Below are 25,727 nucleotides of genomic sequence, written 5' to 3'. Positions count from 1 at the left end.
GGCCCTGCTGACTGGGGTTGTTGGCATCCTACAGCATCTGGAGGGCTGCAGGTTCCCCTATCCCTGTGCTGAGGACTAAGTTTATTGTGGTTTAAGCGCTTGCTGACCGATGCAAGATGTAGTCATCTGAGTGGGTAGATGCATATGCTGTAAGGGCAGGAGGAAGCAGGAGTGGAGAGAATGTTTTCTGCCAGCAGGCAACGTAGTAAGAGAGAGAACTTCGCAGAGTATGGATGAAAAACGACAACCACATCAAAAGGCTAATAGATCCAGTCAGTGGGTGTGGCCCACTCCAAGCTGGTGACAAACTATCTGTGCAGGATGAATAAACACCCAGTGAGGGACAATTACTTTCTGTAGTGTTCAAGCCACGCCCAGTTGAGCCGCAGTCTGATAGTGTCAAATTTGCAAATGGATTCCAGCTCAGCCTCTTGACGCTCCCTTCAGAAACATTCCAAGTGTGGCAGCTTTGAAGTTGGTTGCAAAATGTCCAAGAAAATCTAAATGCTTAGTCACATTTGCTGCCTTTGATGGTCCAGTTTTCTTCCTTGCAATGATGCTAAGAAATATCCCTAACCTACCAGAAACATGAGGCTATAGTGAGTAACCGTCTTTTTCTTCATATATTGCACAAGGGTTGCAGCTGACTCTGAATAACTGCTTGAAATCCCATTTGAGCTGTTCAAGGTTCTGAGCCCAAAGAATCCAGGTTTTGGGAAGTATATGCAAATATACTAATTTGCATAAAGCCGCATAATGTGTGTACTGCTGCTCCTTCTCCCTCCCCCCCCAAAAAAAATAATAATGTTGGTTTCCTAGTCCCCAGCACAATATCTAACTCAAAAATCATGCTAAATAGAATATATGTGAAAACCTCATTCTCAATTAAAAGCTTTTAATTATGGCTACGCTGTCAGCATAAATCAAAGGATGAAAGTACAACTTGGTGTATTAGCCATGACGCACCCAAACATTGAGCAAGTCTGAGATTAATCTAAAGATTTTACATGATGCCTCTGTATATAGGATAAAATTTAAGAGTTGAATCTACTCATAGTAGACCCATTGAAACAAATGGGCATGATTAACAGGTTCCTTGATTTCAGTAGACCTACTTGGAGTAGAACTTAGTTGGATTCAAGTGTTTGCCCTTTTCTTCTTTCCCCATAAGTATTGTGAGGTTGGGGATACCGTAAGTGGGGAGAGCACTGCTTTTGCACTCAGGCCCTGCTTTCTGGCTTCCCAATAGGGCATCTAGTTGGCCACCATAATAACAGAATGTTGGACTAGATGGGCCTCCTCCGCCCTCATGATTATCACATGAGCTACAGGCACATATGCAGAGTTCTCTTTCCCACACATTTCATGAGAAGGTCCATACAGCAACACATCTTCCTCTACCATCTGTCATTGCAACATTTCACCAAGCTTTAGATCAGCGATTTCCACCAAGAAGAAGAAGAAGAGGAGGAGTTTGGATTTGATATCCCGCTTTATCACTACCCTAAGGAGTCTCAAAGCTAACAATCTCCTTTCCTTTCCTCCCCCACAACAAACACCCTGTGAGGTGAGTGAGGCTGAGAGACTTCAGAGAAGTGTGACTACCCCAATGTCACCCAGCAGCCGGATGTGGAGGAGCAGGGAATCAAACCTGGTTCACCAGTTTACGATTCCACTGCTCTTAACCACTACACCACCTCTTACAGTTTCAAGAGGGACACTTTGCGCCATGATTCCAAGATCCATGCAGGGTGTCTGCTTTGGACTCCCATTTTCAGACAGGAGTCCATCATGCTGCACGTGGACAAGCTGTTTTTGAAAGCAAGGAGCTTATCAAAAGCCATTCATAAAGTAGCAGGAATGAAATAATACAAAAGGAACCTTTTAGATTGACAGCTCCAATATTGCAATAAGTCAATGTGAAGAATTAAGTTGGAACTATAATGATAGTAGAATTATTTGCCCTTGTGAGTAAATTAGTTAGGGTTGGCACCCAGTTCAGTTTACCAGTCAAATGTTGTCAGCTGGTCAGTGAAACGATGATACTGTTGATGCTTCCGACTTGGCCAGCAATCTGCTTGGCACAACCACCTTTAAAAGCTGGTTCTTTGCTTTATTTCTTTTGGATGCTTTGGGTTCAGTTGTTGTTGGTTTTTTAATGTAACTGTAGACAGACCCTGATGTTCCTGAATGAAAGCCAGAGAGAACCGTCCAGTGAATTGTTCCCATTTTTAGGAATAGTAATGTGTTTTTGTAATCATTACAAGCATCAAACTTCTGAAACTTGTTCAGGCTGCAGTCCTATATGTACTATATGCACATACCTTGGAATAAGTCACTGAACTTGGTAGGACTTCCTTCTAAGTAGATGTGCAATTTTTGTCATTCAAATAGGCATGTGTTTCTGTTCAGCTTAACCTGCTGTATCTGGTGGCAGTTGAGTAACCACTTCCAGGCCTTTTCATTTCCTCTTGTCAATCCTGGGAAATTTACAGTGATGTCAGAGTTACACCTTTCTTCTTAAAAAATGTATTTTGTTTTTGGGTTGTTTTTTTAAAAACTTCCTTGCTAGATGGACTTTCAGAGTTGCAATGATGTCATTGATGCTCTTTAATGGCAAAGAGCTTTCCTGCTTGATGTCATTGATGCTCTTTAATGGCAAAGAGCTTTCCTGCTTGATATAATTGGATCATCAGTGAAAAATGCTTGCTTATGTCATGTATAGAAGAAGGGGAAGTAAGGGGGGAAAGTTAACTTTCTCTGAGCAGAAGATAATTCAGGCTGCATAGCAAGGTTGCATGATCATTTCCATTAAACATTCCAAGGGATTTTTTTTACCCCCCTCGAATTCAATGCCCTGGCAGAGTTCCACATTTAATCTTCTTGATTTCCTCCTAAAACGAAACAACCTGTCTAAACAAAGCAGAGAATGATTTGTTCGCAGCAAATTTCCACAGCAAGTGGTGTGTTGAATTATGCTGTGATTTCCCTTCTAACGGGAACTTGGCGTGGCTAAACAAATTTCCTAGCAATCAAAGACCAAGCCCCAAAAACTGGCGCCCAGACTGAGTATTTCTGATGTTTTTTCCCCCTGCAATGAACCACCAGCTATTTCAGACTTTACATTTCTGGGTGATGCTCTAGGAAGCACTGGGCCCTGGGGCAGGTATGCATTGCCTCTTGACTTCTGTTAGAATGCTAAGAATCTCTGCAAGAAAAACAACAACACAGAAAGCCCAGTACAAAGAAGCCTGGGTTTCCTCACAATAAGCAAGAGCTAAGGTAGAGGAAGATGGGAAGATACTGTTTAGATTGTTGCTAGGGCTAGGAAGATAAAGAAAAGAAGAAATCAATGGAAGCCACTCGAAAACGACCAATATTCTATAGAAAGCAATTAGGTCCAGATTCAACATTCCCTGACCACTAATGCAAGAATGAAAATAAAGGTTGCACAGTATGAAATGCAGCACAGCAGTTGTGCTAGCAGCACCTTGTTGCGCAGCAGGAAGTATCGGGACCCCTGCAGTCCGTTGCGCAACTGGCCACAAGAGCCATTACTAGTTTCTGGCACCTTCTCTTGTTCAAGTCATTCTGCTAGCACAACTGGCAACACTGCTAAGCAACTGCAATTCCAGTCCCCTTCTGTTTTGCAAGCCCTTCTAGGATGCCACACACATGCTTTCAGGCTTTCCTTAGCTTCAGTGAGGGCGGGAATCTTGATATTTGTAACTGGAATCTGGGGATTGCATGATACCGGATTTGAAACTGCACCCTGGGATCTGGACTTGCAGGTGACACAGCATGTGTAGCACCCATGATTGCAAAGATGATACTGGCTAGGGCAGAAAGTCTGAAAATCTGAGCTTGGAATTGTTTAATTGTAGAAGCTATGTGGGGAAGTACCAAACTTCATAGAGTTTAGTATCATTATCTCTTGATTGCCATTTATGCTTACTTCCTCCTCTCCCCATGCCCTCGCCTTGGGTTTCTCAATCTTCAGCAGGCAAACTCCAAATCCCCTGACCAGGTGACAGAATCATTCCCTTTTAAAAATATATTTATTTATACTTTTCAGATATATACATTTCACTGATTTTATATTCATTTTGATATTTTAAAGCTTGACTTCCTTCCCCCCTCTTTCTGCGGTTCCTTAGTTTTTGTATCCATTCTTCCTTTGCTGGGACTTCTTTCCATTTTGGGGCATGTAACATTCTTGCCACTGTAGTCATGTACATGAATAAATTTCTATACAATTTAGGTAGTTCTATCCCTATAATTCCCAGAAGAAAGGCTTCTGGTCTTTTTACAAACATTATTTTAAACATCCTTTTCATTACATTGTATATCATTTCCCAGTAAGCCTTAACCTTACTACAAGACCACCACATATGATAAAAAGAATCTTCTTTCTCTTTACATTTCCAACACTTATTTGATTTAGTTTTATACATTTATGCCAGTTTACTTGGTGTTAGATACCATCAATATATCATTTTCATATAATTTTCTCTTAAACTATAGCATGCTGTAAATTTTATATCCGTATTCCACAATGATTCCCACAACCACCACCCCACCCAACAGATCTCCATCTTTGAGAGCCATACCGTCATGCTGATTTTCTTCCCACCTGAAGAGGACGCTTTCTCTTTCAGATCTAGTCCTATATGGGTGATGTAGCTGCAAGGGGGTTTTGTTGCCTTATTGAAAACAAAGGAGTAAAAAGGTTCTGCAGTATTAAGTAAACAATAAAGTGATATGATCTGTTGATTTCCTCTGAAAAGCTCAAGTAATAAAAGCACCCTGGATAAGTGTAATACGTTTTGTTCTGCATTTTGTGCTTTTGTGTTGTCATCTTCACCTCCAAATGCCTTTGCAGGAAACTTTTTAATATTCTAGAACAGTGATTCTAAAACCTTTGTTCCCGCTGTCCACTTGACAATTGCTGGGGGTCTTGGCAGACCATTTAATGATTTTTCTGCCTGTTGTAGCAATGGTAATGTTCTGTGCTAGTTGCTTTTTAATTGCTCCCCCCCCCCCTTATGTGTTGTTTTACAATTTGAATTCCATAGAATTTGCTTCCATAGAATTCAAATTGTCATATAATAAAATGCAATCCAAGGAATAAAAGAAGAAATAAAAACACACTTTTAAGTCCACATGAGTATTTAATGCAATGGATGTGCCATCTCCTATCTTCCCCCATGAATCCACAGACATGCCATGGACTATAGTTTGGCGTCCCCAATGTCTGCCTGTGCCTGCCACTGCTGGGTCTGATACCACTGAGGTGGTAGATCACTGGCGGAAAAGTGCTGCTGCCATAGCCCTGAGAAATGAGAGTGGATTGAGCCACCCCGTATAGAGCTAGTCTACATCACCACTACTGCTGCCCTGAATTTCCTACCTCTGCAACAAGTGGACTGCCTGTTCAGAGCAGGCAGGGCAGGGCAGTTGGGACACCCCTGTATCCCTTGTTCCAGCTAAAGGACAGGTTGCACCCCTGTATTGTCAATTAGATTCTAGTTTGAATCTATAGTTCAGGGGTCACCAACACAGTCCCTTCCAGACGTTTCTTGGCACCAGCTGTCTCGGACCGTTGGCCATGTCCACTGAGGCTGATGGTCATCTTGTGGTCTCTTCGTTGGCTATCCCTACCCTAGTTACTTTGCTGGGTCAACCACTACAATGCTGTTTACATGGGGCTGCCTTTAAAAATTGTTTATTTATATTTAGGCTGCCTTTCTGAGTGCAACCCATCCATGGTAGCTTGCATTGTAAATCATTGGTACAATTGGTTGTAAATTTGTTTCCAGGCTCAGTTTAAAGAACTGGTATTAAACTGGTTCTAGACTTTATGGTTTTAAAGGCTACCTTAAGGATTGCCTTTGTACATCTGAAGCTGCCCAACCTTTAAACTCCAACTCACCTGAGATCACTTGGTCAGGTACAATAGATGGGCCTTTCTTGGTAATGGCACCCAAACTATGGACTGCAACTCCCAATGGAGATCTGTTAGGATGCCTATTGAGGGTGTTTCTATATCAACAGGCTTTCAGTATTTTAATTACCATACTTTTCTGTGTAAAAGACTATGTCTTTTTACTCTAAAATAATGTTCAAAATCTGGGCTCGTCTTATACACGGATAGTATCTCCCCCCATTTTCTTAAATCGGAGTCCTCCAAAATAGGGGGTGTCTTATAGATGGAAACACATGGTACTTTTAAGGAATTTATGTTTTTAGTCGGGGTTTTAAATATTGGCTGCTTTTATGTTTTATTGTTTTTACTGTTATATGAATTGCTTTTGGTTTTTACCAGTGTCTTTGTAACTTTTGTTTGTATTTTTGTAAGCTGATTTGATTTGCAGAAACACAAGTTATAAAATAGGTGCAGTTTGGCCCTTGCATATAGCCATGTTTTGCATTTGGTTGCATTCCAAGAACTGGGGGTGGGGACTCAGGTCATTGGATGGCCCAAGAGAGAGCCTTCTCTCCAGCTAATTACATTTTTTATTCATTTTCCAGCCGCCAACCTGAGCCACCAAAGAAGGAGAAAGAGGCGACTACGACCACCCCTTCTCAGTCCAAGAGAGCAGATGAGTGGAAGGACCCTTGGCGCCGATCAAAATCCCCCAAAAAGAAGCATGGGCTGTCTGCTTCACCCAGCCGTGCTCGCAGGCGCCGGAAAACCTCTGCCTCTTCAGCCTCCGGCTCAGGTTCATCAAGGTGTGAACCCGAGATGGGCAGCAACAGATGCAAGGGGATTTCTTACAATCAGCATCACTCCAGATGGCTCCCAGGACTCAGTCCTAGCCGAAAGAGCAATGCTGCTGGTGGGAGGAGCATGTGAGCCAGAGACAAAAGAGAATAGGCTGTGCGGCCAGGGGATTCTGTTGTGAATAAGCATCCAGCCCTTCCTTGGATGCACTAGGGCAGATTGCTCTGGTGTTAGTCAACGGAAAGAGAGCTTAAATCAATACTGTGACCTGTTGAGACTGAATGGCAGAGAGTGACAGCCTGTGCCCCTGGAAAGGTAGCCTCTAAAGGCAGGCTACAGCAGAGTAGGACGTAGACCTCGTGTGAACCTACTAGAATCTCGGGGGGATTTTGAAATAAGGGAGCTTCTTAAAGCAAGTAGAACTGAAAATAAGAATTCATACAAATAATGTTCGAGTTGCCAAAATGCTGTTCCCTCATATGTACACATACCTTTTATTTCCTTTCAGGTCATCTTCTCGCTCCTCCTCCTATTCTGGATCCGGTTCTTCACGGTCACGGTCCAGATCTTCCTCATACAGCTCCTACTCTAGTCGCTCTTCCAGGCACAGCTCCTTCTCAGGCAGTCGATCCAGGTACTGTTTCTCCAAATGTGTTAGCTGGCAGGTTCTTGGGCTCCCATAGTGAGCCTCCCTGAGTCAAGACAGGTTCTTTTAGGTGAGTCTGGGCAGTACCCTATGGAAAGCTCAGGACAGCCACTTGTCAGTTTTAAGGTGCTGCTGGAAATCCTGGAAGTGGAATCTAGGACACAAACTAAGTTCAGAATTCAGGGAGCTTAGCTGCCTAGAAGTAGTTTTACTACAATTCATATCCTTTATTTTAATGCCCCCTCCTTTTAAAAATTAAAATACCTAAAATGCTTGTCTAGATTGCTATTTTTTTCTTCAAAATAAATCATACCTTAGTCGTTAATTCATTGCATCTTTGAGAGCACTTTACATATTAATATTGCATTCCATATTTTTCAGGCCCATTTGCCCACTGCTGCTTGCTTATTGCATTTTTTCCTATTGCAAGGAGCATTCTTGCACCTGCAAATAAAATGCTCACCAGTATTCGGCTCTATTCTCCTCTTCACACAATTTCTCATATCAGCCTAATGGTACCTGGAGGGCACCAGGTTGCAGAAGGCTGACATGGGATTTCTTGAAATTTGGACCCCATTTCCATGCTCACAAACTCACAGGTGTGGCCTGCTGACTTATGCACAATTTACGCACGAGTAAGTGTGTTTATGGTTGTGACCCTGCAATGGCATTTCAAATAGACACAGTTGCCACTGCCACATGCACTGGAAAGAGGCAGTTTCCTAGATGAGCACCCCGCCAAACTACTTTGCGTGTTTGGGTTGGCTGCTGCTACTGAAAAGTTATGAAAGGGTGATGAAATATCCAGGTACAACATGTTTACGATCATCTGTTATCAGAAGAGAAGAAGTTGTGTAAACAAATGGGGGCAATCTTGTGACCCGTGGAGATGATTTTCTCTTCCAGATCAGCAGAGGAGTATGGGGGGGAGAGAGATCTGGATGACTATCCAATAATTCTGTGATGCCTTCAGCCCCTGACCAGTCGGGGAGCTGCTGTTTCTCCACTTTCTGGAGGTTGCCTGCTTGGGAGGGTTCCTTTTCCCACTCCATGTTCTAGCTTCCTCTCTACCAGGAGATGTGACCGTTGGCTTAAAATGATGGGGCACGGAACCGTTTCTGATCTGCTTGGACCCTGAAGAAAAGGGAGTTCCATGTTGCTAGATCCTGACCAGGGTAGAGCTCAGCCCTTTTCTGGCCCCGTACCGAGATGTGGGTGGGGAAAGGCCCATCCTATGGGGCAGTTCAGCATCCCTCCTTTTCCTGCTCCAAATTCTGCAGATTAGAAGCTAGGCAACTAAATTCTCGTGTCATTTGATCAATTCGAATTCCAGGATATGGGTCCTTTTCCCCAGTGAAGTTGCACTAGGGCAAGAGCCTGGAGGGAATGGGAAGAGGGGCAGTTATGGAATCTGAGAGCTGTTGGGACAAAGAGCCAAGTTAGTGGTGAGGCACCACCCCCAGTTACTGGCAGTCCTGCCGGGTGTGTTGCTTGGCTTCTCATTTCAGGCAGCCCATTTCTGCCACCCACCCATGCTAAAGCTTCCTTCCCTTCAAGGGTGGTCTTCTTTACACACCCAGCCCCACTTCACCAACAGATGTTGGGTGCTGGTTTTTCTCCGCAGTACCTCTGATCTAAGAGTCCTGCGGACACAGATCACTCACAGCCTTGAATGTGGCATGGGCACCACTTGGTGCACTGAAAAGTCGAAAGCCATCATCTATCCAAAAGATGCTTCCAAAAACTTTGGATAGTAGAGAGTTTTGTAAAAGAAAAATTGGTACCATTTTTGAACTTTCTTCAGTGATTCATATCAGCCTGCTTTACACAGATAACAGCAGAAGTGTGGCATTGGAGGTGAGGGCTTGCATGAGCTTAGAGCTTTCCCCCCCCCACAATGGCAGATGGGGGACCAGTTTTGCGGTCAACAGATCCTCTAAAAGCCAATTCAGAGTGGAGCCCTGCACGTGCTGCTTCCAGGGTTAGCAGGCCATTCAAATGTCACCAGTTGGCCACCTGTTGTTTGATTGTGCCCATATATTGTAAAATATTCCATGAAGCCATCATGCTTGAAGAATTGGCCCTGTTGCCTACTTAGCACATCCATCTGCCTTTAAAAACTGTCTTTTGCTTTTCAGTAGTTGTTGTTACTTCACTTTGTTACTTCACTTTATTTTGGTTCAGTCCAAAAAAACCCAAAAAAACTGTAGACTGATCCTCATGTTTCACGATAAAAACCAAATGGAAGAATATTCAGTGAATTGTTTGCATTTAGAAGGAACTTAGCATGGACTTTTATAATGGACTTAACTGTCAGAGGTCCTTTACCTTTTTTAGAGGCACCCCCAATTCAATGAGGCTTCTGCTGTATTTAAAGGGTGTATCTAGACTTTCCACTCATTCTCATTCTCTCTCTCTCTCTCTCTGTTGTCTGACTTTTCAGGTCACGGTCCTTCTCATCTTCCCCATCTCCTTCTCCAACGCCATCTCCACACAAACCTCTTCCCAAAGCTAAAGGAGAGCCTGCAGTACCTGCTGGAAAGGGGTAAGATGCTGTGTCTGCTCTGGGCAAAGTGGCATTGGGACATTCCCTTTTGAGGTTCTATAGCAGTATAAAGGTCCAGGGGCACTTTGCATTTGTCACATTTAGAACTAGACCAGCAAGGTACTTTCCCCCAGATCAGGTTTGTAAAGTGTGGTGCTGTGGTATTGTGGCACCCAGGCGTGAAATAAAGCAAACACAACAGTTGTCTGTACTTAAATATTGATTTTTAAATGGACGTCATCTCCCTTTTCCACGAACATGTGACACATGCTTCACATACAATTAAAGAGATGACACAGTTCTGCTGAGGGATGTCTACCTACTTGTAGCAATGTTGGTTCTGCGAGGCCTGCAGCTTATCTCTTGATACGCTGTCATTCACTGATTGGATGAATGATAAAGCAATAAAATGTGTTTATTTAAATATACACTCTTTGGGTTAGTCATCATAGGGCAGTAGGCAGACTTCAGGCTTATGGGATCTACTTTTTTTTTTTTTTTAACTAAAACCCCAGGATCCAACAGCTGGAGCCTAGTGAGTGGGGGGGGGGGGGGCTACATTTCAAATCAAACTGTTCTAAGCCCAGACCTTTGTTTCAAATACCAGAACTGAACAGAGCTCACAGTCCTTCCACTCAAATGTCCATGCCTGATTTCCTCCCCCCCACCGGGCCCCCTAACAGTATAATTTGCAGTGGGGTGGAACTGGGGAAGAGAAAGTCACCCCATTTGGCCATGGAGATGAGCTTGAAAACATGAGGCAGATTTGGTGAAATGTCCAGAGACCCCAAAATAGACTGAACAGGACTCACTGTGGTCCCAGGAACTGCACTTTGAAGCTCTGTGCAAAAGTTTCTTCCAATACGAAATGCAAAATAAATATATGCACGGTCACTTAAATGACTCTGAAAACCCTGTTGCTGTACTGTCCATATTCATTTCATTAAAAGTTTTGTTTCCCAGAATACTCCTCCTTTTGCAATTCATGTGAATTAAGGAGAGTGGGAGAGCAACGTCCCCAAAGCCTTACAGGGAGCTCAATTCCAGCATGTCCAGTTAGAAGAATTTGAGGGAGGAGGGCTAGGAAAGGCCTGTGACAACTCTGGAGAGCCATTGCCAGTAGAGTAGGCAATACTGGGCTTAAATGAACAGCAGCCTGTCTCTTTGAAAGACAGCTGAGCTGTCCAACCCCAAGGCGCTCTTTCACCATCCTGTCTCCCAGAATGTGTCAGATGGCTTTAGCATGGTTGCTAAGATTTGAGGCCAGGCTTTCACAGACTTGAGTCCAGTTTCTCTTCCAGCCGGTCTCCCTGCTCCTGTCATCTTACCCATTTTACTTTTGCAGTGACAAGCCTGTGAAGAAACTGCCTGCCCCTCCAGCGCCTCCACCAGTCGCTAAAACTGCCCCAGCTGCCCCGGAGCCACCCAAGCCAGGAAACAGTAGAGAGGCGAGGCGGAAGGAGCGCCAAATGAGGATGCCACCCCGGAGGTAGGAGGAACAGGGGAGCTTCCTAGAACAATCTCCTAATAGGCAAGTCGAAGCATGAGCTGCTTTCTTGGGAACCTGGGGAGGCACAGCGGCCCAAGTCATTGCTTCATGCCTAGGGGCTTCCCAAGACATAGCTGTTTACTTGGAATGTCACTTAAGGCACCAGCAGCTAGCACTTCGTTTGCCCACAGGGCCACAATCACCTTTGACCAGTCCTCAGGGGCCACATTCCAGGAGCAGCTGTGTCCATAAGTGGGCGTGTCCACTCCACATTTCACAAACACATGCCCCGCTTCTCTGTGCAGATCAATTCAGGCAGGAGAAATTATCAACTCCTCTCCCTTCATCATATGATTGATCTGGTTACCAGGGAAGGGATTTCTGAGCATCTTGGGAAATTGGCTGTGGCAAAGCGGGGTTCTCCAAAGTGAAATTAGTGTGCAATTCAAATGTGCAGAATTTCTGAAACTGGCACAATATAAATGGGCCACATCCCAAAGGATCTAATTCCATGCAGGCAAAAGAAACCGCTTGTTTCCTCTGTTCTTGTGGGGCTCTTTTGACCCTGCTTGCCTCATTGGCTGTGGGAGCTGCATCCAGAAGACAGAAGAGAAAAACTTCCCTGCCCTTCATGGCTTCCTTAGCATTCCTCATTAGAATCATGACCACGGGTTTTTAGAGTTCTGTGACTGAAAGCCAGGTGGGAAATAGGTCCATGCCAGGAAGTATCTGTGGGGAATCCCTTCTCTTCTCCCCAGTGATCACTTTGGGGAGGAAGGAAGGGCACAGCCTCCCTTTGCCCCACAAGAGGACTGGTTTCTCGCAACTGGTAATTAGCGGCCAGCTGCCTCTGATTGTGGAGGCACAGCCATTTTAGCTATTAGCCATTGATAGACATATCATCCATGATTTTGTTTAATCCTCTTTTAAAACCAGTTGGTGGTACCCCAATGGGAGTCCCATAAACGCAATAGCCCTCTCCTGTTTGGAATCCCAAGCAACTGATTCCAAACACATTCCAAGCACATCAAAGAGTGTAATGTATTTCTCAGCCAACTCAATTATTTCTCCCACCACCCAAACTATCCCTAGTTAGGGCTTGGGCCCGTACACCATGGGGATGGTCCCTAGTGGCAGAAGTCAGCTCACATGCAGTACCCATTGCCATAGAATAGGTTCCACTGCCCCACAGCAAGGATTTTCAAGCAGAGTTACTCTATTACGATCCTTACTTGCAAGAATCCACTTTAGCCCCCTCCCTCCTGCTGTTGGGCGCCCAGCACATCCACATGGAAGCAAGCTATTATTTTATAAGTCACTTGGAGATGCCTTACATAGCAAGCCACTAATAGGTTGTATTATTAATATTAATTATTGTTTAGAATTTATTCTGCTGATATTGTTGGTTTTCACCCGTCCTAAGTAAGGGTTTGTGGGTGGCTGTGTATTCCTGAGTGCCCCTATATGGCAAGCATCAAGGTTTCCCTAGAATGACCAGCAAAAGTGTCTTGCACTGATGTCCACCTGGTATGTAACAGGGAGCTTGAACTTGTTTCTTGTTGCAGGCGGGCCATCAGCTGCAGCATGAGTGGCAGCGGCAGCAGCTATAGTGGGTCCAGCTCCCGTTCAAGATCCATCTCCCGATCCCTCTCTCGATCTCATTCTCGGTCCTCCTCAGCTTCCATCTCCCCATCACCGTCTGGGTCCAGAAAGTCCAGGTGAGATATTTCCTTCTGTTTCTGGGCTGGAAGAGTAAAACATGTGGCTACTTATGCGGAATGAGGCATCTTTCTCCTAAAGCAGGATTTGTTTGAAGGAAGCATCCTGCCAACCTTCATGGCTACTTGAGTAAAAACTGGGAAATGCCCAGAAATCAGCTTTTCTTATAAAGACCTTAGAATTGCCATGCTGGGTCGAAGCATCTGCCTCCGCAGCATATCCTGTGACTTTGCCCAGCCAGAATCATCAGGATGGTTCAGAAGCAGAGCATGCTAGGTACAATCTTCTCCTTGTGGTTAACCCCAACTGTGCTCTCTGAAAATGTTTCTACCTTCATGCCTTGTGGCAAGAAGCATAAAGCATGTGTCATCAGCTGATTTGACTTTGCATTTAATTCATTACGGTGCCTTGCAGTTCTTTCCTTATATTAATTTAGCTGTTGCAGGAAGACATCCTTAAATCTATTTCCAAGAAGGAATTGAAATTGTTAGGGTAGGGAGGAGATTGCAGAGAAAACAATGATGACATGAACAGTCTGTTTTGCATAATGTTATGTTTTCCTGGGGCTCCCTGCATCAGATTCTAGCTTCCGCATCAATGAATACAAAAGGTTCCCACCTGAGCTGGTGTCCCAGTGACATCTGGAGGGCACCAAGTTAGGAAAGGCTGTGCTGCAGCAGCACAGTTGGCCACCGTTTTGCTGCGGACAAGTGCTCATGAGCATCTTGACTGATTGTGAAAGTTCTCTTGATATCGCAGCAATTCAGCCAGTGGGGGGGTGGGGGGAGGAACGACTTGTATCCAGATGGACAACAGGCAGAAACCAGTTTTCAGTCTAGTACTAAATTGACCTGGTGCCCTCCAGATGTTTTGGGACTCCTGGAGGGCACCAGCTTATTTATTTATTGGCGTTTTCATCCCACCTTTCTCTCCAAGGAGCCCAAGGTAGTGCACATGGTTTTCTCCCCCTCTAAATGAAGGGGGTATGACTGTGAGGTAGGTATGGCTGACAGGCAGCGACAGGTCCAAGGTCACCCAGTGAGCTTCATGACTGGGGTGGTGGGAATTGAACCCTGGTCTCTAACCAGTGCACCACACAGGCAAGGCTGTATTACATAAGCAAAACTGTTCTCCACTGGGGTGCTGTTTCAACCCGTTCTTCTGGATCTAACTTGTATCTTTGTCCTCCTTGCACCCAACCCAGGTCCCTGAGTGTAAGTAGCGTCTCGTCTGTTTCCAGTGCCTCCTCCAGTAGCAGCTCTGTGCGGAGCGCTGACTCAGAAGACATGTATGCCGACCTAGCCAGCCCGATTTCTTCGGCCAGCTCCAGATCCCTAACCCCAGCGCAGCCGAAGAAGGAGAGAGGTAGGCCACTCTGCCTCCAGAATGTGATTTGCCTGTGTTTCTTCAAGCACCTCCTGTGGAACTGCCAGTCTCCATTCCCCTCTGCTGCTCACTTCCCCTCCCCAACCCCGCCCCCCACCGGACTTCCCTGTTTTTGTTGCCCTTATTTGCAGACTGCTTTGGAATGTTCTTCACTAGCAGACGGAAAGACGTGTGAAATCTTCATGAACACAGTTCACTAGCACTATTTATTCTGGATGCAGAATGCAAATTATTTTGGCGAAGGGTCCTTCTGCTGTGCTCATCATATCTGTTCTCGATCATGGCACACGAATAATGCAAGTTTAGACCATGCATGTGGTCTGTTTTTTTTAAAGGCAAAATTCTGCCCTTTTTTAGCAGTGGAAATACACTGCAAATTCATTGGCAACAGCAGGGAAAGCCAATTTCCCAGACTCCACCAGTGTAACATCAGCCGGCAAGGGAAGCCCAGAGAAGAGCCTCACCAATTATCTTTAAAGCGCAGGTGGGTTGATATTAGAGCAGGCCATCCTTGAGCAGCTTTTGTCCCAAACCATAAACAGCCCTAAAGGTTATTGCCAGCACCTTTCTTTGTGCATGCACTAGAGAAATGTCGCCCATGTGGTTGCTACATTTTGAGCCGACCAAAGTTTCTTCAAGGAGAATCTCGCAAGCCACATATTCAAGCCTGGATGTTACCAAGGCATGGGTAACAGTATCCGAACTACTTCTGTGTAGGAAGGGGCAGAGCTGTAGGACATTAACATATTTTTGGATTGGATTGCATGTATTTTAATATTTTTTAAACTTCACTATATAACCATCTCAAAGGTCTTAATCTGAGCCTTGCGGCTTTTATTCCAAATGTGGTTGGGGCTGATGGGAGTTGTAGTTCAAAGCATTTGGAGAGCACTAGGTTGGGGAGGGCTGGTTTAGGTTGAGTCGCCCCTTAAAAGGACCTCAGGTGGCAGGTAATAGGAGAGCCCTGCCACCTTTTCTGCTGGAAGCCTTGAAGAGCTGCTGCTAGTCAGAAAAGACAGCACTTCCACTGCTGCAGCTCAGAGGCAGAGCTCAGTGCTTTACATGCAAAAGGTCCTGGGTTTAATCCCTGGCATCTTTATGAAGGGCATGGAGAGACCCTTCTTCTTTTTCTTATATTTTTTATTAGTTTTACAAATTGTTACAAATCAGACCTAAGTACTTTAATACAATTTCATAAAATTAGGTTTCCCGCTCCTGTTGAAAACATATGTCCATCACTTTCTCTTGGCCACTTCATATCTTCTTTAATATCCATTTAAACCTTCACATGATGTTAGTCCATTCTCGCAGCTGACCATAATTCTTTCCTTACATACAGCACCACTGTTAATTCTCATAAATATTAAATCCATTTCATGTGTGTAGTCCTTCATAAACGGTGTTCTCAGGTCTGGTGTGTTGGGAGAGTTAATTGCTATCTTCCTTTGTTCAGTTCTCTTCCTTTGCTTAGTTCCCTGCAGTGTTTACAAGGTAATTTCACATTCCGTTCCCTTCCTTCCTCTGTTCGCCAACTTGTGTACAGGCTGCGGCTATAAATAACTCCTAGATAAGATGTCCAATCTCCACCATTAAAATTCCACTCTGGGGTTCTTCCTCAGCACAGCTAAATTTTTTTCTCAAATACAGCTGCTTCTTGCCAGATTTAATGAGCAGCCATTCGTTTTCTTACTCTGCATTGCTCCCTCACACTCCTGGTCCAGTCCTTTATTCTGAATAATGAGGACTAGAATTGTGCTATATTTTTAGAGGAAGGGTCATAGCTCAGCAGTGGAACATCTGTGTTGCATGCAGGAGGTCCCAAGTTGAATCCTCAACAGCATCTTCAGGTACGACTGGGAGAGACCTCTGACATGCTGGAAAGCCACTGCCGGTCAGTTTAGATCAGTAGTCTTCTACCTTTTCAGACCCAGGACCCACTTTTAACTCAGACACACATTTGGGGACACATTCCTTAATCTTTTACCATATATTTGCATGGTGGTAGTGCTTCTGTTGCAACCCACCTTGGATCAGGCCATAACCCACCAGGGGGCCCTTACCCACCAGTTTGAAGACCAGTGGTTTAAACAGTACTGGACCAGGTAGACCAATGGAACTCTGTATAAAGCAGTTTCCTCTGTGAAATGCTCCATAGCTTATATAACGTTGCTTGTTTTCAGCACAGATTGTCCACAGTTGCTGTCATGTTGACTGTCCCCTGGCCTTGCTTACAGAAACCTGGGGAGGGGAGGAGCACTTTCTGGCTCTTTGATCACCAAAGCATGTTCTGCTCCTAGCAGGAAAGCCCAAAAAAGAAGGTGGCGGCAACATCAAGGAGGAGAAGCGGAAACGGGAAGCCCCAGCACAGCCCCCCAAGCCAGCCAAGGCCGTGCAAGGGGGTAAAACTCAGCAGCCGCCCCCACCTCAGCAGCCCCCACCGCCCCAGCCGCAGCCAGCCGGCTTCAGCGCCCACAAAGAAATCAAACTAACACTGTTGAACAAGGTGAGGTTTTTTTTGGGGGGGGGGGGACTGAGAGGGTCTCCTTAAATATTTTAAGCCGTCCCTCAACTTCCCTGCATGCAGTTGGAGGGGAGGGGGCTTCCCACTTCTCTCTGGGGCATTGATAATATTGAATAATATGCACAAGGGCCCAAGAAGGCTTCCTCTGACTTGGGGTCCACCCAGCAGCTGCCTTTAGGTGTGACGACAAGGCGTCCTCAAAGCAAATGAGGGGCCTGCTTTGAGGGTGAGGTGTAAAGGGCTGGCTCAGATAGCGGACAAGTGGATCTGATCCACCACAGGCAGAACTTACTACTTTGCAAAAAAATATGTCTAACTGCTATATATAAACAACAACAAAAATGTACAAATTTAAAGAGATCCACTATTAGAGAAAGATAGTTAATTGCATGCATACGTTGGCAGCACATAAAGAGATTTCAGCAGCTGCTTAAGGAATAAAGCAGAAGGTACCTGCTGAATTCTGAATAGTGAAGAGAGGAACTTTTCTGCCTCTCTCATATTATAGGACACCCAAGATCAGCCAGTTAAATTTGAGGTATAGGGGATCCAGATAGCAACTGTTTCACCAAATGCAGGCTTCCACTTCTTTGGAGTTGGTCATCCAATTTGACTGATCAATGTCATATGGGAGCTCTTATCAGTGACTTCTTATTGGGGAAGGGGGACAGCAGGCAAATCACACTTGCGGGCTTCTTGGAGGCATCTGTTTGTCTGTTGTGTGGAACACAAACGCTGGGTTGGACGACTTTCTGGTCTGATCCAGTAAGATCCTGCAGGGGCCTCTCTTGCATAAACAACACTGAAGATGCACCCACCATGCAGCCCTGTTGGTTAACTTTTTATGAGCAAACTGCCTGTCATAAGGGCAGGTCAGATATGTGTGATGGGAAGGTCAGTGGCACAGTGGTACATTGCTGAAACACCTGGAAGGTGCATTGGGTGTTCTTGTGTTTACAGCATGCATGACACCTTCCCCCAGGGGCCACTGCCAGTCACACCACCCAGAAGCTCTCGTCACTTTTGTCCCTGGGCATAGTTGAGGCATTTCTCTGTTAGTCACACTAGAGTGGGACAGAACAGCAGTAAGCAGCTTTTAGGTTTACACAAGAAAGCAGAGCACTGGGGACAGACTGAGCAGCATGTAGTCTGCTGGGAAAGCAGCACATGGAAACAGCAGGGATTTTTCTGCTTCTGGCCTCCCAGTTGGTTTCAGCTTGAAGAGGAATGGTTGACCTCTGCTAAGGGTGGGAGTGGAGGTGCCATTGCTCTAGGGGGAGAGGACAGTTAAAAGTGGAAGCAGGCTGCTGCTTGCTTGCTTGACTAACTGCCCAAGGCAGGCACTCACCTGACCAGTCGCATGCTCTCAAGGCCACAACACACACCTTTTCTGGGCCAGCCTCCAGCCGCACTCTGACCTTCTCCTCGGAAAATGTGCAACAGAGCCTCTGGCTAGAGCCAGCAAGGTGAAAACTTGGAGCACAAATGTCCTGCTGCAGGGAGAGTGCCTCGTTGACAGGCCAGCCTCGTGTGTGTGTGTGTGTGTGTGTGTGTGTGTGTGTGTGTGTGTGTTCCCATGCATGAGCCTGGCTCATTCTGATCCCCTCCATTCTCTTTGCAGGCAGCTGACAAAGGAAGCAGGAAAAGGTACGAGCCCTCTGACAAAGACAGGCAGGCTTCTCCTCCAGCCAAGCGGATGACCCTTTCTCCAGACAGAGGTGAGGAAGTGTGTGGGACCAGGAGGGGAGACCTCTGTTGCGATGCCTTTCCACATGCAAATACTTCAGCTGTCTACTTCTGCTCTGGTCACCAAGCTGGGCTCACCCACTTGTCTGTGTTTGAACTCTGCACAGATGCCCTTTTCTGTGGCGGCTGCCATGTGCGCGTGCGCATGCATGCACACACACTCAGCTCATTGCTGTGGAATTTGGTGCACTTGTCAGCTCCTTGAGAACCACTTCAAAAAGAGAGAGCTGCCTGTCTTTTTGACTTCAAAGGCAAACTTGAAAATGTGTGGGCAGCAGTGCGGTTGCCCAATGCCATCTTTGTTACAGCCAGCGGAAGTGAGGAGCTTAGTGGTGGAGTATGTGCTTTTCATGCAGAAGATCTTGGCTTCCATCCCTGGTGTCTCCAGGTACTGCCTGAAACTGGGGAGCTGCTGCCAGTCAGTGTAGACAACCCTGAGCTAAATGGACCCCATGATCTTGACTTGCTCTAAAGCAACTTCCTACATTCCTGTCTTTATACATGGGTTTTTTCTTCAGGGTTCAGTTTCTGCTTTTATTTATTTACCTTTTTATAAAAAAAATGCAGGGTTGATGCTCAGCTGAAAAGAGCTTAGTTGCAACATCCCCAGCTGCTCCCTGCCCTCACCCAAGTATTTGTTAGATGATCAGCTCTGACTCTTGCACGATAAAAGCCAAAAGCTGGCATCCCAGGCTTTCCCCTGACTGTGTTGCAAGCTCATTAAGGCTGACATGCCAGAGCTGCTGCTGCCGGTATACTCAGCCTGGACTGTGCCTGCAGCCAGAGGCACAATCTGCCGTGCCAGGCTTGGAGTTGCTTAACTGTTGCTGAGGCAACAACTTTTCCTGAGAGCATCAGTAACTGAGCCACATTCCTTATGCTGATCTTGCCACCTGAAAAAAATGCATTGTACAAATCAAAGCTGGTGTTGCTAAGAAACCGGAAGCTGGAAAGTCCCCAGTTCAAATCTCACCTCTGCTGTGAACTCATGGCAGATGGTCATGTGTTCTCTCTCTGTTTCGGCTTTCCACCTTCAGCACAGAAATGAGAACACTGACCTACCTCACAGGGTTGTTGTTAGGGCTACTAAGATAATGTACATGAAATGTTTTGAACACTTAAGGGACCATTAATAACAGCTGCAGTTTGAATTGTTGGGAATTGTAATGTTGCTGTTGCTATTGAATCGCCCCTTTAAAGCAGCCATCCCCAACTGGGTGCCCTCCATATATTTTGGACTAGATGTCTCCTCAGCCCCGGCATCGTACAGCTGTGCTGCCTGGGGCTGGTGTAACTTGCACTCCAGTACATCTCATGGGCAGCTGGTTGCATTGAAATATACTGACTGCATTAAAAGGCTGCATTAAAATGTACTGACCCCATTCCTCAATCAGTGATTTCTGAGGGAGGGCGCACCATATGAAAACAACCACCATACTCAGACTACCTGACGTATTCTTCCTTCCTCAGGTACCCGTGATAGGAAACCTGCAGGGAGGCTCTCCTCTCCCAAACAAGACCGCCAGCGGGGTCCTAACCTGAAGCTCTCAGCTGCTCAGGCAGACAAGTAAGTTCTGTGCGCCATGATCTTGGCCTGCTGCATTTTTTGGCTTCCTGCCTGGTTTTTTCCTCCTTGCGGCTCTTTGAAGGCTGCCATGCTTTAACTACCTCAGGAGGCAAGGGCCCACATGCCCAGGCGGCAACTGATAGCTGCAGCAGCCACCCCCGGGTGATCCCCAATCTCTGTGAGTCACAGGCGATAGAGCCCAGTTGCCCATTTGGGTCATCCCTTGCCCTATGACTCATAAAGGCTGGGGATCACCTGTCTGAAGGCCTGAAGCAACCCCAGAGGGCATGGGACAGGTGGTATATCTTGAATGTCTTGGGTGTAACCTCACAGGGCATCACCTAAAAGGGCAGGGGATGACGCTGCGTGGGCATTAAAGTGGGGAATTACCACAGGGATGGAGATGACTATCTGAGGACCTGAATAATGCCCAGTCAGAGCACCTGACTGGCATACTTTAAATGGTTGCTTTTTTTCTTCCCAACCGAAGATTCCTGTGATGCCAGAAAGCTTGTACATGAATCTGCTGCATCTTACACCCACCCACCCCACACTCAGTAACTTCCTGCAAAAACTGGGTTTCCAGTGCAGGCTGGACAATGAGATGTAAGATTGGAGGCTTATTTAGCAAGTAGACTTTTAAGCTGTTTGCATTGTTGCCACTGCATTGCCAAGGTGAGGACTGTAGGTTGGATCTGATGGCTGATGTTGTGGCTCTGTTGCCCTCGAGGGTCACACCCAGCTAAGCTTTACTCACAGCAGAAGCGCTGAAATTAATCGATCTATGTTAGTCATGCCATTTAATTTAAATGGGACTCCCTCTGAGTGTGACTAGCATTGGATACAACCCTGAGTCGTCTATGCTGGGGGTGGGATCATAGCACAGCATCCCTGGTCTCCAAAACGCAAAATGTCCCATAGCTCTTTTGTCTACATTTTTTCTCCAGCTGCCAAAAAAAAAAAAAAGTTTTAAAGTCCCCTTGGTTTGACTAGAGCTTCCCCCTGCAAACATTCCTTTCCTGAGAACTCTGTACTGTCTACAACTTTGGACACTAGAGGTTGCCTGGTGGAGAAAAGCGGTTGGCAAGCAACTCCCTGACTGGTGAAGTCACAGAGAGTGTAGCACTAGAAGCTGCCAACTCTCCTTTCTGGACAGAGCAGGGCCCTAGCTCAGCGATATAGCATCCACTTTTCATGTAGTTACAATCTATGGTTTCTCCAGTTAGAAGCAGACCTGGGTAAACTCTGCTTCAGAACATGGAGAGCTGCTACCCGTCAGAGCTGAGGGTGCAGGGCTAGACTGACGTACCATCTTGAGGTGTAAGGAGCCCTCCTCAGCCTGGTGCCCTCAGATCTTTTGGGTTGCCATTTCAAATGTTGCATGCAGTTAGCATAGGCTGCATCAAGAAATCCCAGTTTTTGTACTATTTTGTTTTTTGTTTCTATTGTAAGACTCTTTGGATGGGTATCTGTTCAGAAAAGCGGTGTAGTGGTTAGTTAGAGTGTTGGACTAGCACCCAGGAACAAATTGGGAGGGGGAAAGCCCTGTATTGATGCCTTGAGCTCCTTGAAAGAAAGGTGGGATATAAATATAAAAATAAATAAGCATCAGCAAGTGTCAGAGACTGCCTCCAGGTCCCAGCTCACAGAGGACCAACGCTAGCCAGCGGTAATATACAAAAGTCTTTATTAAAGTACATTATCCATTTTCAAACCCTAGCGTGCGTCTCTACGTCTAGACACTAGACCGGCGAAGCTCCGTCTGAGTCTCCGCCCCCTGTACACCAGCTTAAGACTCTAGCCTTACTCCACCTCTTCCGTCTCTCCTTCCGCCTCTGGGTCCTACCACCCCCCGGGGTCCCTTCCTTCCTGGACGCTTCGGAGGCGGACCCCTCGGACTCTTCCCCCTCCCTTCGGCGGGCTTTGGGACCTGGCTCCCTTTCCGGGCTGCTCATTGCGCCACCCTCTTGTACATTTGAACTTGGCGCGCGCGCGCTGCCTCCGACCTTCCTTTTCACCGTTTCCTCGCTCTCTGATGCAGGCGTGGCTAACCCTGACTCATGTCCTTCCGCTGACGGAAAGCTGCCTGATGCCGATGCCTGGGACTCCTCCCCCCTACTGCTCTCCGGTGGGGAAGCTGGTCCCGATTTCCAACTGCTGCTCTCTGAGTCCCCTCTGGCCCCTCCTTCCTGGGGTGTTCCCTCTGGCAACCCCCTAGCTCTGACCACGGGAGCCCCTTTCTGTGAATCCTCCGATTCGCTGGAGAGACTTAGAGACCTCGGGCGGCTATCATCGCTAACTTCTCCCTCGGATTCCTCCCCCTCGGTCTCTAATTCCTCCCTTTCCTGTCCCTCTGCTCCTGAGCCCCTGACAGCAAGTGACTCCAAAATACACATAGGAGTAAATGATTTTTTATTTTTTTTAACGGACTTGGAGAGGATGCTCTTCCTGGAGCCTCTGGCCTACATTCCTGGTCATTTCTTACCATTATGTCTTTTTTTCTGTCACAGGAAGCGCCCGCTGTCACCGCAGTCCAAGAGTTCAAGCAAAGTTACAAGCATCCCAGGCAAAGCGGCTGAGTCCGGGGGCCCAGCTGCTGCTGCGAAATCAGGCAAGTCCAGCACATTGTCACGGCGGGAGGAGCTCCTGAAGCAGTTGAAGGCTGTGGAAGATGCCATTGCCCGCAAACGAGCCAAGATCCCTGGGAAAGTATAGTCTGCCTTGATCCAGCCTGGATTAGAGACTGCTCTCTGTGTTTTTATAAATAGCATACATACAAGCAGCCACTTCGGATTTTGCAGTTCAGTTTTATTTTGGCTGTGATCCTTTTTAAAAAAAATAATAAATTGAAAAGAGAAGAGTTTTGTCAGCTGAACACCCACCCGCCCCTTCTGGCGGTCTAAGACGGCTCCCTCCGGTTACCTCCCCAGCCCACGCGTTGCCGGCACCGTGGCGGAGGCAGCCACGTTGATGTTTTTTCCATGTCCATCATGCACAGAGGACTCTTAACTGCAGCCCTGTCCAGATGCCTTCTCTGCTCTGTCCTCCACTGCTAGCTACAAGTTGTGTTTCCTTAGTTAGCCCTGCTGTGTGTTGAGTGTCTTCAGCAATGCAGTTCTACAATGCTGTGTAAGGAGAGAGAGCCAAAACTCGCTCTGTCATCTGCCGGAAATGTCCCCCCACCCACCCACTACACCTCTGTTTGTTTGTCTTCTTCCCACCCCTCTCCACCTTACCCCCCCCCCCCACAAGAACTAAACCAGTTGCATAGATATCCTTGATGGAAGTCTGGTCGGAAGATCCCATGTGTCTTTTTATTTTAAGCAAAAGATTGTTTTCGTTGATTAAAAAAAAATGGAAAAGCAAAGGTTTCGTCAGGATGTGTGTCTGAAAAGAGGGGTCTTTTCTTTTTTTGAGGGGTTATGCTGAAAATAAAGTATTTTGATAAACAGCTTCTCTTCTTTGATGTGCTTTGTTGCCATCTCAGGTCCTGTCTCAGAATGCCTGGTAAACTCCCACCATCAGTCATTTAAATTTCCTATGAAAGGTGGATTGGGAATTCCTGCTGGGAATTTAAAAACGTGTGAGTTTGAGCTTGTTCCCCCTCAAAATCAAAGTCTATGTCTAAGGGTAAAGGTACCTTCTCCCATGAGATGGAAAGCTGAACATGCATCTCTTGCTGTCTAGCTGAAACCTAAGCCTGGCCAACGTTCTCCTCAGGCTACTAGGTTTTGCTGCATTCCATGATTGATTGGTTGTATTTAGCAAAAATGATATACCACTTTGTAGTAAAACTTTAAAATATTAAAACTATCAATAAAATACAGTACTGTTCAAAAGGGATTGAAAAATCTCAGGGAGATTTTAGTTGCCTTCTTCCCTGCTTTTCTATGCAAGGAAGATTGCACCCCAGCTTAATGTGCTCAAATGAGCTGATCACCAGAGCTTGCAGACAGCCCTGCCAGGTGCTCAGAAGACCCAACTGGGCTTCAAAACAACATGCAGAAGAAAGTGGGCCAGCTGAATTCATTGTGGCATGAGATGACTGACAGATGGCAGACCCAGCGCACCTGCAAACTTGGCTCACGGGGTGGAGGAGAAAAAGACGCAGTCCATTAGTCAAATCTAGTTGTCCACTCCTGTCTTTAAAGGTCTCTTTCAAATTAGACACACTAGCATAATTTTCCGTCTAACTAAACTGGATCTTTGGGTCATTCAAATGGCTTGGCTTCCCCTGTTTTTATTCCCTCATCCCCCCCAATTTTCTTCCAGTCCCCAGGAACTCACAGAAGCTAATTGTGAACTCCAGAAAAGAAGGAGAAAGAGGACTTGGAATTGACAACCACTTCTCCCTGACCTTACATTTTAAAAACGGGAATCATTGTCGTCCTCCAGCCCACTTGTGCTCACCACACAATAAAACACCTGTTAGTATCACTGTTCACATAACATCACTGCTTATGAAAATTGTCAATAAAACTGGTCAGAAGTAAGCTCAGATCAAGCAAATATGTGTCATGTGATGCAGAATTAATTTATGGAATTTGCAGCCATAGGTCCCTGGCCTTAAAGGAGGATTAGACAAATTCTTGACGAAGGCCAAGTGGGGGTTAAGTAAAACCTCCAGTTTCAGAGGCAGTCTGCTACTTCTGGATGCAAGTTTCTGGAGAGCATCAGCAGAAGGCTGATGCCATCCAGCTCTGCTGGTAGACTTCCTGGAGGCATCTGGCTTTTCACTGGGGGGAGCTGGATACTGGACTAGAAGGGCAACTCACTCCGATCCAACCAGGGTTGGATCTATGGGCAAGATTATTCAAGGAGCTGTGGCCTCCCATTTTAATGGGCATGAGCTTCTACTGGCTGTGCAGCCAGTATTAACATCCAATTCCCCCTTAGGCCACTACTAGTTGTAGAGGGCATTTCACAGGCCACTGATCTAACCCCTTTCCAGGCTCTGCTTCCCATCTGCCCTCCTTGACTACGTCTTACTGACTTGCCAGAAACTGATGCTTGAATTGAAGAGAGGCCTATAGACATGGGGGGCGGACAGAGAAATACGTAAATAAAGCTCCTGCGTGTCAGCATGACATGCACACTGGCCTTCTATTAACTTTCACTGATAAAGAAATGTGTCATCTTAGGGTTTGTGTCAGTTTTTTAAACCTATCTTGATCAAACCAGCAATTTGGGTGTGTATGTTTTACACACTTCCAGTCGCTGGACTGGTCACTGATGCCTGAAGCCAGACCAACAGGCAAGATTGCATCACCTGTGCTTTGAAATCAGTTACACCTCCATTTTATGTTAGTCACGCAGCAAAGGGACGCAAAGAGTGATATTCCCCCCCACCCAGCCCCACAAAAAAAGAGAAAAGGTCAGTACCC

The 25,727-nt window shown here is 46.1% G+C and overlaps 1 protein-coding gene across 2 annotated transcripts in view; it reads left to right on the top strand.

The window, feature by feature from the left end:
* ZC3H18 (zinc finger CCCH-type containing 18) overlaps positions 1-23,794 on the top strand; it is a 58,236-nt gene extending 34,442 nt beyond the window's left edge. The window contains exons 10-19 of one of the 2 annotated variants that reach the window (XM_028739958.2): positions 6,532-6,732; positions 7,233-7,358; positions 9,814-9,915; positions 11,261-11,404; positions 12,970-13,122; positions 14,328-14,488; positions 16,810-17,012; positions 18,652-18,748; positions 20,247-20,343; positions 22,854-23,794. In XM_028739958.2, the coding sequence (XP_028595791.2) occupies positions 6,532-6,732; positions 7,233-7,358; positions 9,814-9,915; positions 11,261-11,404; positions 12,970-13,122; positions 14,328-14,488; positions 16,810-17,012; positions 18,652-18,748; positions 20,247-20,343; positions 22,854-23,058 (1,489 nt within the window). In that variant the 3' untranslated portion in view covers positions 23,059-23,794. Of the gene's footprint in view, positions 1-6,531; positions 6,733-7,232; positions 7,359-9,813; positions 9,916-11,260; positions 11,405-12,969; positions 13,123-14,327; positions 14,489-16,806; positions 17,013-18,651; positions 18,749-20,246; positions 20,344-22,853 lie in introns of both variants that reach the window. The other variant, XM_028739956.2, reaches the window with a different exon arrangement.
* Positions 23,795-25,727: the final 1,933 nt, after the last annotated feature.

The sequence above is a fragment of the Podarcis muralis genome, chromosome 7, assembly GCF_964188315.1.
Source record: "Podarcis muralis chromosome 7, rPodMur119.hap1.1, whole genome shotgun sequence".
In the NCBI taxonomy this organism is placed as follows: Eukaryota; Metazoa; Chordata; class Lepidosauria; order Squamata; family Lacertidae; genus Podarcis; species Podarcis muralis.
This window is presented reverse-complemented; position numbering and strand designations above follow the sequence as displayed.